This window comes from Aquarana catesbeiana, linkage group LG03, assembly GCF_042186555.1.
Source record: "Aquarana catesbeiana isolate 2022-GZ linkage group LG03, ASM4218655v1, whole genome shotgun sequence".
Taxonomy (NCBI): domain Eukaryota; kingdom Metazoa; phylum Chordata; class Amphibia; order Anura; family Ranidae; genus Aquarana; species Aquarana catesbeiana.
The window spans coordinates 569,009,985-569,026,021 of record NC_133326.1 but is presented as its reverse complement, the minus strand read 5'-3'; the positions used below and the strand labels follow the sequence as shown (position 1 = coordinate 569,026,021).

The following is a 16,037-nucleotide window of genomic DNA, read 5'->3' as shown; positions in this document are numbered from 1 at the left end:
TTCTAGGTTTTAACTGATCATCTTAACTGATTCGACTTGTGGCATGCAATTTGTGCTCTGAGGGTCTAAAAGGGGAACCCCATGCCAAAAAAAAAACGGCGTGGGACCCCCCCCCCCAAAAAAAAAATCCATACCAGACCCTTCTCCGAGCATGCAGCGCGGCAGGTCAGGAAACGGAGGGGAATGAGCGAGCGTCCCCCCTCCCGGACCATACCAGGCCACATGCCTTCAACATGGGGGGGGGGTGCTTTGGGGCAGGGGGGGACTCTGCCCCCCCACCCCAAAGCACCTTGTCTCCAAGGGCCTCTTCCTGACAACTCTGGGCGGTGGTTGTGCGGGGGGGGGTCTTCAGGCAGAGGGCTTATCGGAATCTGGAATCCCCCTTTAACAAGATACATTGTACCCCTACTTATTCACCCAAAAAAGTGTCAAAAATAAATAAAGACAGTACACAGGTTTTTGACAAAGTCCTTTATTAAAAATGAAGAATGTACCCTGTCCTAGCTCCAACTTGTCTTCTTTCTCTGGTGATGTCTTCTCCCTCCAGTTCTTCTCCCCCCTCCGGTTCGATCAGGTCCGCCTGTCAGTTTTTCACATGGACCTGATCGGACCCTTCAGTCTCCCCTATGGAGCGGTGACATGACCGCTGACATCCACTGCTATCTGATCCTGTCTGCATAATCCGGATGGATGGTGGTCCTATTTTCCATCCTCCTGGCGGATCGGATCAAGTATGTTTTTTTTTTTTTTTTTTTAAATGAAGTGAACAATAATCAAGTGTGTGCAATGTGTGACCACTGCTATTTTATAATGGAGAACACAGATCACAGTGTGTTATTTAGCCAGTGACTTGTCTAGTCAAAATCTGTCTTGCATTCTTTTAAGGCCCCATTCACACAGGCATACACCTGAGCAGGGACATGTTTACCTATATAGGGATGCACAGGTTGTTCCATGCATCTCTGTGCAGGCAGTCCCATTCATGTCATTGGGTCACAGACACAGCCACTGATCCCATTTTCACAGCTGTGTTGGTGTATGGCCCCAAATGCACATTGTCTGCGTTCAAGGATGTGCACCCTCACAGATGTCAAATTTGTAGCCTCAGCTTTGTCGGTGCAGTTGCTGAGTTCCAATTGACATGAATGGGACTGGCTGCATGTGTGTTGCACAGAGCACCTGTGCCATCCTTGTGTGGGTAAACATGGCCCTCACACAGATGTACACTGTAGTATGCCCGTTCAAATGAGGCCTAAATGAACGTAAAGCTTTCTGTGATTGGAGGAGGTGCATCATGATCTCCTCCAATCACAGAATGCCTTAGATTCACTGAAAGGAATGCAAGATATTTTCAGAATGGATGAGCTACAGAGCAAGTGATTCACTATGATCTGCATACTCCAGCCAAAACTGTAAGTTTCAGCGCTGTATGTTCAGCACTGACTTTACTATGCAGGGAAAACGTAAGTAAGATCATTACATAACACAGCAGCTCCGGTGTCCTCCAGAGTGGCGGGCTGTGAGCAGCAGGTCCGGTGTCCTATCCTCCAGCAGCTTCCGCCATGCATCTCCTCTCTCCACCTCTTAGGCGCTAGGCATCCAATAGGATCGCCTGACTTTTGGCCAATATGGAAACGGGTCTCACGACCTGCTTCCGGATTGACGGGGAGGAGATTTAGTGTGAAAATAGCGAATATTCATTCGCTATCATCACACAGCAGGGTGGGCTCGGAGCGCAGTGCTCTGCGCCCTAAGCCCACCATTTTTTTTAAGCCTATTAGAGCCTCTGGCTCTAATCACGTGCTTCCAATCCCCCCCATTAGCATCCATAGTCTGGTGCCCTGTATGTAGAGCAGGGGGCTGGATGCATTTTGACAGCCTGCCACTGCTAACAACTATGCAATGAAAGAGCCTGACTGATTTGACAGATAAGGTAAGCTCGCATCTTACATAGTTTGGTAGACCCAAAGTTGAATGTACAGATGTTTGAGGTTGATTTACTAAAGACAAATATGTTGTGCACTGCAAGTGCAATTGCGATAGGTCTGAGGGGAAGCTCTGCTGATTTATATCATCCAATCATGTGCAAGCAAAAATGCTGTGTTTTTTATTTTCCTTGAATGTTCCTCTTAGATCTAGAACAACTGCAGCCTACCAGCGGGCTGAACAAAAAAAAAAACAACTGAAAACAAATTTCCCCCATCCATCTGTTTGAAATAGAAAGGGGGAATCAGAACCGGTCGGGTCATGGGGGGTGACGGCCGCACGCATGGATGGATGGAGGGGGCGGGGCGGGGCGGGGCTGCGCCCCTAATGGATGGGTTGCCACTGGTGCTAGTGTAGTGTGACATTGGGGAGACTCCTCTACTGACCGAATACACAGATCAGCACTGCAGCCATTGGTTGCAGCTGCTGATAGCGGCATTTTTCCAACAAGTCTGTTCAACAGAAGATGGTCAACAGATTGACTTCTGTTAAATGCCAATGGCCGCACATGGATCGAAATTTGGCCAGTCCCTTCTTTATCGGCCAAATTTCTATCTATGGCCACCTTTACATTCTATAACCTAACTGAACTTTTATTTTAAATCAGTTAAAAATCTTCCAGGTGGATTAGGAGTCAGTCATAATTTAGCCATGGGTGGCCCTACTTTGAAAGACTTCTGTCCGGCATGGCTGGCTGTCAGAATACCCTAAGGCCGCGTACACACGAACGGACGTTCCGACAACAAAATCCATGGATTTTTTCCTGACGGATGTTGGCTCAAACTTGTCTTGCATACACACGGTCACACAAATCTTGTCGGAAATTCCGAACGTCAAGAACGCGGCGACGTACAACATGTACGACGTAGAGAAATAGGGGGTCAGGATTAAAAGGAACACACAAAAAAATGTGTGTGTATGTGTATATATATATATATATATATATATATATATATAAAATCTCAGCAGTACAGTAGGTTGACTGACACTTCCAGCAGTGCACTGTAGGGGGAGGCAGAGAGCACAGCACCCCTACCCCTTGCAGTGTGCTCTCTCCGTGTGCCTGGGCTCCATCATTGCTGATGTACGGTCCGGCTGTGGATAGGGGACTTCGGTCTCATTGACAACCATTCCCTAGCAGCCGCACTGCCCCCTTGGAGTATAGGCGGAGTCTCCACTGCGACCACTATAGCTCCTCAATGGACGGCCACACTACTACTGCACAGCCTGGACCAACCACAGCCTTTGTTGTGACTTTTCCACAGCGGGCCCCTCCCCCTCCTCCTGGCTTGGCCCCTCCCCCTCCACGTTAAGGCAATGACAAGTCTCGCTCTCTCTCTTTTTCCCGCCTTTCTCAGCTCTCTTAAAAGGACAATGGAGAAGCAGGAAGGTGACGTCACGCAGCCATGCTAATGAGCTCGATTCAAGAGAATAAGAGCGTGGGAAATGCGCCTGCGCACTAGACACTCTTGAGAGGTGACCCGGGAGAGTTTTAGGGATTTTTTTTTTCTGCAGCACCCCCTCGTGTAGTACGGGACACCGGAGACAGGCTGAGGTAAGAGTCCGGGGGAGCGGAGGGGGGTGAGTGTGGTACCCGGGGGCTGTCCATGTGTCTGGGGGGAGTGTTATGGGGGGGTCGGAGGTGTCCGGACACTTGTCAGCCCCGTGTGTACAGATTGGGGGCAGTGTGTCTCCGGGGGGGGGGCTGTACAGGGGGGTCGGGGGGCTCTTCTGTGCCATGTGTCAGGCTGCCTGTCCCTCCATTGTTCCGTGTCATCGCTCAGCCTCATGTCTGTGTATGGGGGGGGGGGGGGCACCATGTGCAATGCTACCTGTGGGGGGGCCCCATTATTGACAGGCTGGACCCCTCTTATTGCCGTCACCCTTGTCCGATCCTTCATTGTAACTTCTAAAGTCAGGTTCCAGATCATAGTGGAGGGATGGATAGGAGTTCTAGGGGTCATCGGACACCCCAATATCAGGGGGTTGGTAGGACGCCCCCCGATTGCCTGTCAGTAGAAGAGGCCACCCTTCTCTGATTGTTCTCTGCCCCCCATTGCCACTTTTACTGGGACTGTCTGCTCTGCTGTTACATCTCAATAGAGGAGGATGCAGCGATCTTAGGGGATGGGGCACCCCAATGTCTGCAGGGTGACCACTGAGTGCCACCAGCTGATGCCACCCTTATCTGATCAAAGGTAGCAACTTAGAAAATGTTGTGCGGGGGGGGGGTAACAATTGTCGGGCTGCCCTGCCTCATGTAATCGTGCATTGCAACTTTTATTGTACAGGTTTGCAGAGGCCTTGCATTGTGATGACCACACACCTCTGTGATCTCAGTCACACATTGATGGAGGGCTCGGGGTTCTCATGGAACTTTGTATCGGAGAGGATTTCCTGCTGGTTGTTGTAGTGTTTGTGTTGGGATCGGTGTGATGTGCTGTCAGCACGTGCTGCATTGTGTAGGGATCGGAGGGTGGGTGGTGGGATGTGTAGGGATCGGAGGGTGGGTGGTGGGATGTGTAGGGATCGCTGGGTGGGGGGAGGTGTGGAGGACGATCAGTGGGTGGCCGGTGTGACTGGCTGGGGATTCTGCACGTAGGCATAACAAAGACCCGCTGATTGCTCAGGAGGGACTGCTGTCCATGCAGCTTCATCGCATTGCTTGTCAGCGTGTTTATATAGCCGTTACCAGCTCTACCTGACATGACCCCTGTCCTCTGCTGTCTGCCCCCCTCCTTTCCTACAGCCCCTCCAGTCTATGAGCAGATCATCAGCCAGGACATAAAGAGAACCTGTCATCAGTGAGCTTTACTTCGAAGTACTTTATTATTTTGTTGCATAACTCAAAGTGAGCATGAACTAAATACTTGTTTAAGCCCAGCTTCTCATCTTTTATAGATCAGTACTGTGTGTGTATGTCTATCTATATATATCTCTATCTATCTCTCTCTATCCCCTTCAAAAAGCAGAATTGCCCCATCTGAGCACCACAAACTGAAGGTGCTGTTTAGTTCATTTTTAATATTCAAAGTAAACCCCACATCATCTATCCATGTCTCCATACTTTTTGAGACATCACTTAGAAAAACACCTCTTAGCAATCCTGCTTATGGCCATTTTGAGTAAGGACAGATGGTTCATGCAGCATTTCCTGGAATCCATCTGCCCTAGCTCAAGCATGCATGCAGGAGGGTGTGCTTGGCTGAGAAAACCCCTCCTGAACACTCCAGGGATGTATGACATTTTCCTGGGCAAGGAACTTGGAAGTAACTAAAGAGATTAAAGATAATCAATGTTGATTGGGAGAGTGAAGTTCCAATTTAAGCATTTCCAGAGTGCCTGAATTCATGCACGCAAAATGAGAACACTATAAATAAGATCCAGGATGTTTAAGGCACAATTCACAGTACAATCTCCGTTAGATCTACCAGCAGCATGGCAAAAAATGTTTGTGGTGCTTTTTTGCTGTTTTTTTTTTTTTTTTTTGTTTTCACAGTGAGAAGCTGTAAGCCCATTTAAAATATATGGGCTGCTTTAATTCTTCTTTTTATTGTTATTATTATACAGGATTTATATAGTTCCAATAGTTTGTGCTGTGCTTTACAACGTTGGGGCAGACAGTACAGGTAAAATTCAACACAAGCACAATCGGAGGGTCCTGCTCATTAGAGCTTACAATCTAAGAATGCACACCTATGAGCTCCCAACACGCATGTAATTTGCCCTTATTCGGTTTTCTCTAAAAAGCTATAAAAAAAAAATATGATGTTGGCTCAGGTCTGAGGACAAACAAACGAAAGGGGGGTAATTGAGTGCCAGAGAAGTCAGGACAGTTGCACATCCAAAGTCTCTGGGATTCAGTTGCACTTTCAATAACATTTTAAACCAAGGTTACTTTCGCATATCCTTGAAATCGGTAGATCCATTTCTATACGTAATTGTATGCAAATCTTCACTTCCGCTTATGAACTAGTTTTCAACATATGCTTAGATTTAAACTAAGAAAATTCATGATTGTAATGCAAAGTTTTCCTTGCTCTTTTGCTGGGCTAATCTGGTGCTGCACTGCTCCATTTGAACCGACTCACCTGAGAGTCAGTCTGCTTACTTTAGCTGTGAGTAGTTGCTTTCTTGTATGATATTTTGTTAGAGCTGTTGGTTGTCCGAGTAGACTGTTTTGTCATGGTGGGTAGTGGAAATGATGATGCAGTGTGGTACCCTATGATGGGGTACACTTATATTGCCAATATAATTCTTAGGATGGTCCTAGACATCAGAAGAAAGTTGGTCATGCAGACTTGGCTATGGAACATTGCACTCAGCTGAGTAAAGATCGGTAATACAGTGAGTACAGAGCAGTAAAACCAAAATAGAAAATGTTACATTTGAGTGCAGTCATTTGCTGTGTGTTTTAAGTGAGTATATTACACTACTGGTAATGACGAATTTCACCTGTCTATACTTTTGCACACCTATAGTCGACATTACTTGGGTCTTTACACATGGTTTTTGGCTCCTTGCACAGGGGCGTCACAAGTTCTTGAGTAAATATCAGTAAATCATGACGCTCGTGTGCAAGGGGCCTTAAAGGGGTTGTAAACCCTTGTGTTTTTTCACCTTAATGCATCCTATGCATTAAAGTGAAAAAACTTCTGTCACTGTCAATCAAATAACTCAGGCGCTGGGGCCCGGCATTCTGCGTCTACGGACGCAAATACAAGACTCGGGAGCATGCCCACAAGGTAACACCCTGGGAGAGGGCTTCTCCTAGGGTGTTATACTATGCGGTGAGGAGTCTCCAGCGCCGCCGAGGGGGGCCCCAGAAGTCAAGGATCAGGGCCACTCTGTGCAAAATGAACTGGACAGTGGCAGTAAGTATACCATGTTTATTTAAAAAACAAACTTGCTTTACAATCAATTTAAAGCAGAGTAGGTACCCCCCCCCCAGCAAAAAAAATAATTCAGCAGCTACACATACTGTAGCTGCTGACTTTTAATATTAAGACACTTACCTGTCCTGGAATCTAGCGATTTTGGAACCCTCAGCGGATGTTTCCATCAGCTCTTTGATGCTGCTGCTGCCATTGCCTACGGCATCACAGCCAGTTCCCTATTGCGCATTCGCCCTACGCTTTCTGAATGGCCCAGCGGCGGCAGAAGGAGGGGGGAGGCTGAACTTCCGTGTGATCATTTAGCTGGTTAGTGGGCATGGAGGAGGGAGGGAGTGGGCTGTTATTTACCACGTCCATGTGTGACTATAGTCTCATGGGCTACTCAGCTGTGATGGGGAGGAAATGCTCAGCATAGAAACTCACTGAAAATGGAGCATGTGCAGAGCTGCCACCATAGCTGCAAAATCACTAGCTGATTTGGGGACATGGGACAGAAGGGAGAGAGCGAGCAGCAGGATCAACCAGGCAATATTTGGTTGGCCGTGCATGTTCTGTGTAACTCCATGTCAAAGAAGCTATGTTAGTATGGCATGCTGGGCCGGTCTGTTTTGCTTCAAGTGACAGTCCCGTCCCCCCCCCCCCCCCAAACATTAATAATGCAGAGTGGTATTGGAACCCCAGAACACAGCTCATATTTTTGTGGAAGGGACCACGTGATTGATGCTGAAATCCCTTTTGGATGAATGACCACCAATCTTGGTACTTCCCCCTCCCACCCATCATTTTTTTTTCCTTCCATTGTACTTTTGTTTTGAAAACTGCAGAAAGTGTCAATCTGCTTTAAAGTAACTGCCTATTTTCTGTTTTGTGCCAGCCCAATACATTCTATAGGCTCTCATAGTACATCATTCAAATTTAGTGGCCATCTGGCTGTTTTTAATAACCCTTTTTCACTTACTGTGTGGTCACCAGAACAAGAAGTGAACTGAAATCTCAACGGGGTCGAAGAACAATAAAGACCTTAGAGGTTTAATCTTTCTCCCTTCTAGCCAAAACAAAACGTTCGGCATCAGACAGCTAACAAATTCTATCGGTGACCACCATTTCATGTAGGTGACAGGTACTCTTTATTGCTCACTAGCTCATGCAAACTTGCAGGTTTGAGGCGTCTTTGATCCCATGAGGATGTTTTGTACAATGAGCAAGTCTTTGATCTGCTCTTATGATGCCTGATTGTCTTTTGTGGCTTCATGTTTTCATTGTGTGATGTTTTATAAGTGCCAGGAACAGTGTGCCAATTTGTATATGGGAAAGGCTGTAACAGCCCAGCCAATCAGAATAAAGGTTTTGTGATTTATGATCTGAAGTTTAGTAGTCTATAGCCACAGCTTTAGTTAAAATGTGTCTGTGCATTATTGTTTCACTCCTTTAAAAATGTAAAATATTACAAATATTTTAAAATGTAATGCGATCTGCAAGTCAGTCTGGCCTTAGTCGCTCCTTGTGCTGCTTCCCCCTCAGTCTGAGCCCTGTTGTACTAAAACTGCAAGAGGCTGATACCAGGTCAAATTCACTATTTTTACTGCTTGTCTTATCGGCCTGCAATTCAGATTTAACCCTATCCCTTTCAATTTTTAGTGGAAGGATTGGAATCTTTGTCAAGGTTTAAAGTGGTTGTAAACCCTTATGTGTATACTCAGTGAAGTGACTGGCCTCACGTGATACACAGACTAAACAAATCCTCCTACATAAGTTGTACCGGTCTTTCTACAGCCGTCTTTCCCCCTAAATCTATTCAAAGTGCAGATTTTACACATCATCTCTCAGCTCTGAAAAGTAAGGGGTGGAGAGCTGAAGTTGCATCAGTGAGGAAAGCTGATTGGCGGGAGGGGACCCCCCCCCCCCTGCACACAAGAACAGAGCTGAGGCTGTCAATCAGCTGGAGGTCCCTCCCCTGTTTTTTTTTTTTTTCACTTGGTGTCAGGAAAACTCATCAGAATTCACTCATGCTGATAGCAGAGGAATGATGCAGCGGACAGAAGTGACACATAGTACCCTGGATTGAGACAAGTAAACACTACAGAGGGATATGCTTTGCTCACATTTCAATGTCTGAAGTTTACAACCACTTTAAATGCTGTCTATTTCCTGTTCTGTTTGTCAGTGGTCACCTTGACAGGAAGTGGGGGGGGGGGGGGATCTCTACAAATTGACGAAACTAACAAAATGTCACCAGTTTTATTCCTTCCCAATTATACCCCCCGAAAATACAAATATTGCCATCTGTGTACCTTCATAGATTCCGTATTTCCTCCTGTGCTGTGTAAAACTGATAGGAAGTGAAGGGGGATACAATAATAAATTCAACAAGCTTAAAAAGGTTGGGTTAGTAGCCACAAATTTGTCCTTTAATAATACTTTTCTGTATTTCCAGACTGATGCATTCTCCTCTTTTTCCTTTCAGTTTGATTCAGATGAAAAATGATTGGGTTTTATAAGCCAAAGACTTACAGGAGCTCCAGAGGCTGCTGTATCTGCAAAGCCAAATCTTCCAGCAGTCGCTTTACAGACAGCAACCGATATGAGGGCGAGTTTCAGAACTGTTTTGGGTAAGGATGTTGGTTTAGTCCTCTGTACCTCCTCTTTATAATCTGCTTAGAGTTGTAATAATGAGAGCCTATATAAAACACCACCTTGATGGATACCTGATTGTCAGATCTAAACCTCAAATCTAGTCAAGAGGCACAGGGGCTGATTTACTAAGGCAAATAAGACTGTGCACTTTGCAAGTGCAGTTGCTCCAGAGCTTAGTAAATGAGGTGAGGCTTCACTTTGCAAGGAAAATGGAAAACCTTAAACTCTGCACATAGGGCCCCCAAGCATGGTTGAGTTCTGCACCTAATTTGCGGTGGAGGGGTGCCCTGGATAAATTTTATATTGTCTGGCCCTTTATGGGCAGCTGTAAGGCTGATGTGGCCCACAGTGAAATTGAGCTTTACACCCCTGCTCTGGAGTACCTGCACTTGCAGAGTGCACAGTCTATTTGCCTATCATATCTCAACCCCATAGTGTACCTGCACAGGACTTGTTATTCCTTCTGGCTCTGGTGTCCATTTTTATGAAGCATTGGAAAATATCCACTGCTCTGTGTACTGAGCAGTGATAATTTAACAGACACCGAGTGTTTCAGTGAATTTCTGGTACTGTAATCTTGCCATGTCTCACGAGACGCCAGTATCAAGGGGCGTTCTCCACGGTTTAAAGCATTTGTAGAACGCTTCACTTCACAAAAGGAGAAGCGATCTACACTGCTTCATAAACAGGCACACAGAGGAGAACGATCTCCACGGTGAATGCCGGAGAATGGAGCAGTGGATTTGGACATTTTCACTTAGGGGTGTACTTGTTGCCAGCGGCTTAGACATGGCTGTGTGTTGAGTTATTTTGAGGGGACAGCAAATTTACACTGTTATACAAGCTGTACACTCACTACTTTACATTGTAGCAAAGTGTCATTTCTTCAGTGTTGTCACATGAAAGATTTAATGTATTTACAAACCCCCCCCCCCGGATTCTCTCTTCACTCCTCGATTCTCCACCTCTGATCGAGTATTTTGCCACAGATCGGCAGTGAAGTGCTGAGATCGCAGCTTCATAAACTGACCTTTCTGTGTCCGTCAGTTACAGCTTCACTGGGTGCAGATATGATCGGCGGAGAATATGGCGATCATCTGTTTCATGAGCCGTTAATGAACTGAGATCAGCGGTGATCCTCGGGATTACTGCTGTTCAGTTTCATAAACGGACACCGTAGTTTGACTTCGCAAAGCTAAACCATTGTGAAGTTTCTCATTCATTCTTACACTGGTGTTTTGGAACTCCTAAAGTTGGTCTGCAGTGCAGGTTAGGGGTTCCCAACTCCTCCCATCAGTGGGATAATCTCTCTGGTTCCAAGAACCAATTATTGCATAAGATTTAAAAAAAGTTTTTTTTAAATGCACATTTTCTGTTCTGTTTGTAGATTGCATGAAAGACGTACAGGGGATATCTGCAACGCCTGCGTGCTTTTGGTGAAGAGATGGAAAAAGCTTCCGTCTGACTCAAAAAAGAACTGGAATCATGTAAGTTGTAGGTTTCTCTGATGGTGCTTGGTGCATGCCACTGCCAGCAGGTTTTGTCCACTAAACAAGGAAACTGTTCTTAAATTGGCAACACAAACTAACCGACTGTATAATTTGTCCGCTTTAGAATTGTACAAACAAGACTAATGTCAAGACAAATTGCTGTTGATTAATATTATAATTATTAGTCTTATTACTCCAATTCTACTTGTTGTTGTTCCAATTTTTACTACTATTATTACTCTTATTATAATTATTAATCCAATTATCATTTTTATTATTATTATTCCTATTTATTCTTACTATTGTTACTCTATTATTATTATTACTCCTTTTTATTTTTGTTTTATTCTATTTATTACTCCAATTTTACTTATTCTAACATTACTATTTATTTATTATTATTCCTATTGTTCTAACTATTGCGCCTGTTATTTATTATTTTTATTCTATTACTCTAATTATTACTCAAATTTTCTTCTAACTATTTATTATGCTATTATTCCTATTCTAATTATTACTGCAATTATTCCTATTACTATTATTCTAACATTGTTATTATTTCTCCTTATTTCTATTCTGTCACTCTAATTTATTACTCCAATTATTCTTATTACTGTTACTCCAATTTATATTCGAATAACACCTATTACTACTCCTATTATTCTTATTACTTCTATTATTCTAACTGTTACTTCTATTACTACTATTATTCTTATTTCTCATTATTACTATTCTGTTACTCTAATTATTACTCCAAATTATTATTCTAATAACTATTACTCCTATTATTTATTATTACTTCTATTATGCTAACTGTTACTTCTAACTACTATTGTTGTTGTTGCTCGTTATTACTATTCTGTTACTCTAACTATTACTCCATTTGTTATTTATTATTTAATTTATTTTTATTATTATTTAATTTATTATTTAATTTATTATTATTATTTAATTTATTATTATTATTTAATTTATTATTATTATTTTATTATTATTTTATTATTAATTTAATTATTATTTTATTATAACATTATTTCTTCTTCTTATTAGTTCTATTTTTCCAACAACTACTACTACTACTCTTTCTCATTATTACTATTCTGTTATTATTTATTTTATTATTATTAATTTATTATTTAATATTATAACATTATTTCTTCTTATTAGTTCTATTTTTCCAACAACTACTACTCTTTCTCATTATTACTATTCTGTTATTATTATGTTTATTATTTAATTTATTATTAATTTATTATAACATTATTTCTTCTTATTAGTTCTATTTTTCCAACTACTACTACTACTACTCTTTCTCATTATTACTATTCTGTTATTTAGTAATAATTATATTAGAATATTATTACTTCTATTATACCTTTTTACTACTATTATTTCTCATTATTACTATTCTGTTACCTTAATTATTACTCCAATTTTTATTCTTTATTACTATTACTCCAATTTATTATTTATAATATAACTTTTTTTTTTTTATTTTCTTATCTAAATTATTAATTATTATGCAAGCAACAGGTGCACTCAGTGAGACTTACAACAGGAGAAATTTTCCAACGTAGTTTATTTAATGTCAACGTTTTGGTGGAGCCCAGTCCACCTTTTTGAATAATAGTAATATCTTTCAGTAAATTGACAGTAATGGGTGCAGTGGGAGTTGGGATTGAAGGTGGGTCTGTTTTATTTCTTTACGGCTCACCCTCCCAACTCTGTTTTGTGAACAGGTAGTAGATGCTCGCGGGGGACCGAACTTGAAAGCGCTGCGAATCAGACCCAAAGGAATTAGACGTTTGGCTGCTAAGAGGAACCAAATAGATAAAAACCTTTCAAGCCCTTGTAAGTTGTGCTTGTCTTGTGGTGTGTGTATGTGGCTTTCTCTCCCTTGTCTTAATTGTTGAGGCTAAAATGTATTCCACTTATATTTTGGTTTCTATTCTTCCCTCCTCAACCTGTTTATGAAGTTTTTGTATAAAACCTTTCTGTTTTCATTGCCTACCTTATTTTAGGCCACGTGATCTCATCACTGGGTCCCTGAGCTTTTTCTGTAGCTTCTAATGCACAGTGAGAGAATCTCGGTGTGCAGTGAAATCAGTGAAGCAATTTCAGTAGAGGAGAGGAACCTGTACATCTGTGCAAGACTGAAGGGGAGAGCTGGAGTTCAGCTTTAAGCTTCCTGTTGGGGAGAGTTCCCTTCATTATTGGTCTCGGGAAATCCTTTATTGGCACAGTTGCCACCTCCCCTTTCTCCTTCCTCCCTTTGTTTAAGCAAAAAAAAAAAAATTTTTAAAGAATGTGACCTGATCATTAATTGGAGGGGGGGTTTGGACTTTGACTTAAATGCCATAAACAAATTGATCGTCCCTTTTAATAAATGTCAATTTTCCTGCAGATTCTGGTGCGCACAGTACGGCTTCTAGTGCTTCACCGACACATTCCTCATCCTGCAGTAACCACTCCGACACAGACACGGACATAGAAATAAGAAGAACTGCACCAAGCCGGAGCTCCTCCTTCTCCTTTTTGGATCCAACCTACTGGAAAAGGTACCATGTTCTCTCAAAAGGAAAACTTTTTTTTTTTTTTTTTTTTTTTTAATAAACATGTAGGATATTCAGACAGCGCTCACACTGATAGGTTAAAGAAGTACATCTCTTAATAAAGAACTCTTCATCCAGATCTGTATTACACAAGTTTCTCTTCCTCCTGTGACAATGTATTCCATAATTAACACAAAAGTATCACATCACTGCACACTGATGTTCACTATCTTACCTATAACTCCTGAGCATCTGTAGGTCAGTCGCTGTCTGGATATACCTTGCTGCATCTTGTAGTCCTCCACAGCTGTGTATTAAACACTTTTTGTTGCATGAGTATACACTCTATGGCCAAAGGTTGTGCACTTGATCGTTGCATCCTTGTATGGTCAAAATTTATGTGGACACCTCTCTAAATAATTGAGTTTAGGAGTTTCCAGTGAGTGTGTGTGTGTGTGTGTCTGAAAATCATAAGAACAAGACCACAAATGCTCGGAAACGGATGAATACGTTATTGTACAATACAACACATTACATCACTTCCAAAATTGTATTTGTTTTACGAGAATTTTCGTAAATTCACTAACCTCTTCATTTTCGATACGAGACTGGCATGCAAAAAAGGGGCAATCATTCGTCTGATATTCTCATTGTGTGTATGAGGCTTAACTGTGCAGATTCTTCATCACTTTGCCCAGTATTAATTTTGTTTTTTGTTTTTTTTGTGTTTTTTTTTTTCCCCCCCCCCATTAATTCTGTTTATTTCAATTCAGGCAAAAAGTTTGCTGTGGAATAATTTACGAGGGACGCTATGGTGAAATCCTCATCGATGCTCAGCGGTACAAGCCTTGTTGCAGCAATAAAAAGACAGAGGCGGCCACACCCAGATGAGAGGCACTTGACAAAGAACTTTATTATTCCCATTTTTTTTTATTCATGACAGTTATGTGCTATGTAGATATGAAGATATTTAAGATATCTAGATGATGTTGTATATGAATTAGCTGGGCTCATGCCGCTTTGTTGAAATTTTGCAAGAACTTGCAAAACCAGAGGCGGATTTTAAAAATATATATATATATATATATATATATATATATATATATATATATATATATATATATATATATATATATATATATATATATATATTATATATTATATATTTTTTTTTTTTTTGGTGCAGTTCTCACCCCCCCCCCCGCCCGGCCCGCCCTTTATTTTGCACGTCTGTTCAGAAATAAGAAATGCAGCTAATGTACATACATGGTAAACTTAATGCATATTTTCTTTTATATACAGTGTTTGCGGTGGGTGTGTGTTGTGTTTTTTTTTTTTTTTTTTTTTTTTTTTTTTGTCCACTTTTCCCCTGAAAACTGGTACAGATTTGGCTGGGGTAAACCCCACCCTTTCACCCCCTCCCACAATGCTGTCAAGGGAGAGGAGGGGGTGTGATGTCATAGTTTGACTTGTAAAGGTTGTTGAGTGGATACCAGCAGTTCTGGTGCAGATAGCTTGACTTTAAGAAAGCTTGTATTTTGATTTCAGTTTGGTGTTGTGCAAAACTGACCTACGTTTTCGGTGCAATTGACTAGACTAAGGGAGATTGCACTTCCATGGATTTGCCACTCTTCCTTTGGATTATACCACAGATTTCCTGGTACGGGAAGACTGCTAAGAGACTTTATGGATGTGGATGCAGTTACGGGTTAGTGCTGGACCATGCAGGAAAGCTTATGGATGTGACTTGCCCATGGGTACCTAATACATTTTCGTTTATTAACCTCTCAGGTTGGCTTCTCAGTGCCTTGCCTCCCTGGATTTTGCCACTATGCAGTCGTGAACTTACCAGAGCCCATGCTGTCTTTTGCCAATTTCATATTTTTATTTTTTGGACTTCATGTACATTTTGCCTCAGTGTTAAAAGCTAAAATGATCTGCAATTGGAAGTTCTTTTCACCTTTATGCCATCAAAAAGCCATCCAGTTATTAATCTGTCTTCAGGCCTTGTTGGACACAGAAGTGATTGGATCAATCGGAGATTGGATTGGCTATTGTGGTGGAAAAGCTTATGGCGCTAAAGAACCAGATTCTTCATGTGTAGGAAAGAAAACTATGGCTCCATCAGATTCTGCAAAGATCAACTCCTTCCTCACCAATCATGGTTGGGAAATTTTACTTTTGTTAAGCTAAAAGGCAATTTATTCTGTCTGAATTGATTTATTTTGTTGGTGGGTGTTAAATGTTTTTCAGGGAGAACCCTTTTTTTTTTCCTCAATGCTTTTGTGAGCAAAGGCTGTATACTTTGACTTTTATTTACAATTGTAAGATAATGTTCCATATTTATGTGATCAGAAAATCTGCTGCCTCTGCCTTCCACTGACCTGGAACAAGTATGCAAAGTAGTAGTTCTGATGTGCCTGATCTGCATTCTTTTTTCAGGTGGTAACTGGAAGCAAAGGATCCAGAGACTGCCAGGC

The 16,037-nt window shown here is 42.0% G+C and overlaps 1 protein-coding gene across 1 annotated transcript; it reads left to right on the top strand.

Annotated features, from left to right (window-relative positions):
- Nucleotides 1-9,330: 9,330 nt before the first annotated feature.
- SINHCAF (SIN3-HDAC complex associated factor) lies at nucleotides 9,331-14,608 on the top strand. Its single transcript, XM_073624095.1, has 5 exons — nucleotides 9,331-9,490; nucleotides 10,903-11,002; nucleotides 12,745-12,856; nucleotides 13,410-13,563; nucleotides 14,331-14,608. The coding sequence occupies exons 1-5, from the start codon at nucleotides 9,363-9,365 to the stop codon at nucleotides 14,446-14,448; spliced, it is 612 nt and encodes a 203-aa protein (XP_073480196.1). The 5' UTR covers nucleotides 9,331-9,362; the 3' UTR covers nucleotides 14,449-14,608.
- The last annotated feature ends 1,429 nt before the right edge of the window (nucleotides 14,609-16,037 follow it).

Bases quoted from the DNA above. Each gene is read 5' to 3' on its own strand.
- SINHCAF (XM_073624095.1), top strand. From the start codon at position 9,363: ATGATTGGGTTTTATAAGCCAAAGACTTACAGGAGCTCCAGAGGCTGC. The intron at 11,003-12,744 runs GTAAGTTGTAGG...TTTTGTGAACAG, and splicing joins CAAAAAAGAACTGGAATCAT to GTAGTAGATGCTCGCGGGGG. The intron at 13,564-14,330 runs GTACCATGTTCT...ATTTCAATTCAG, and splicing joins GATCCAACCTACTGGAAAAG to GCAAAAAGTTTGCTGTGGAA.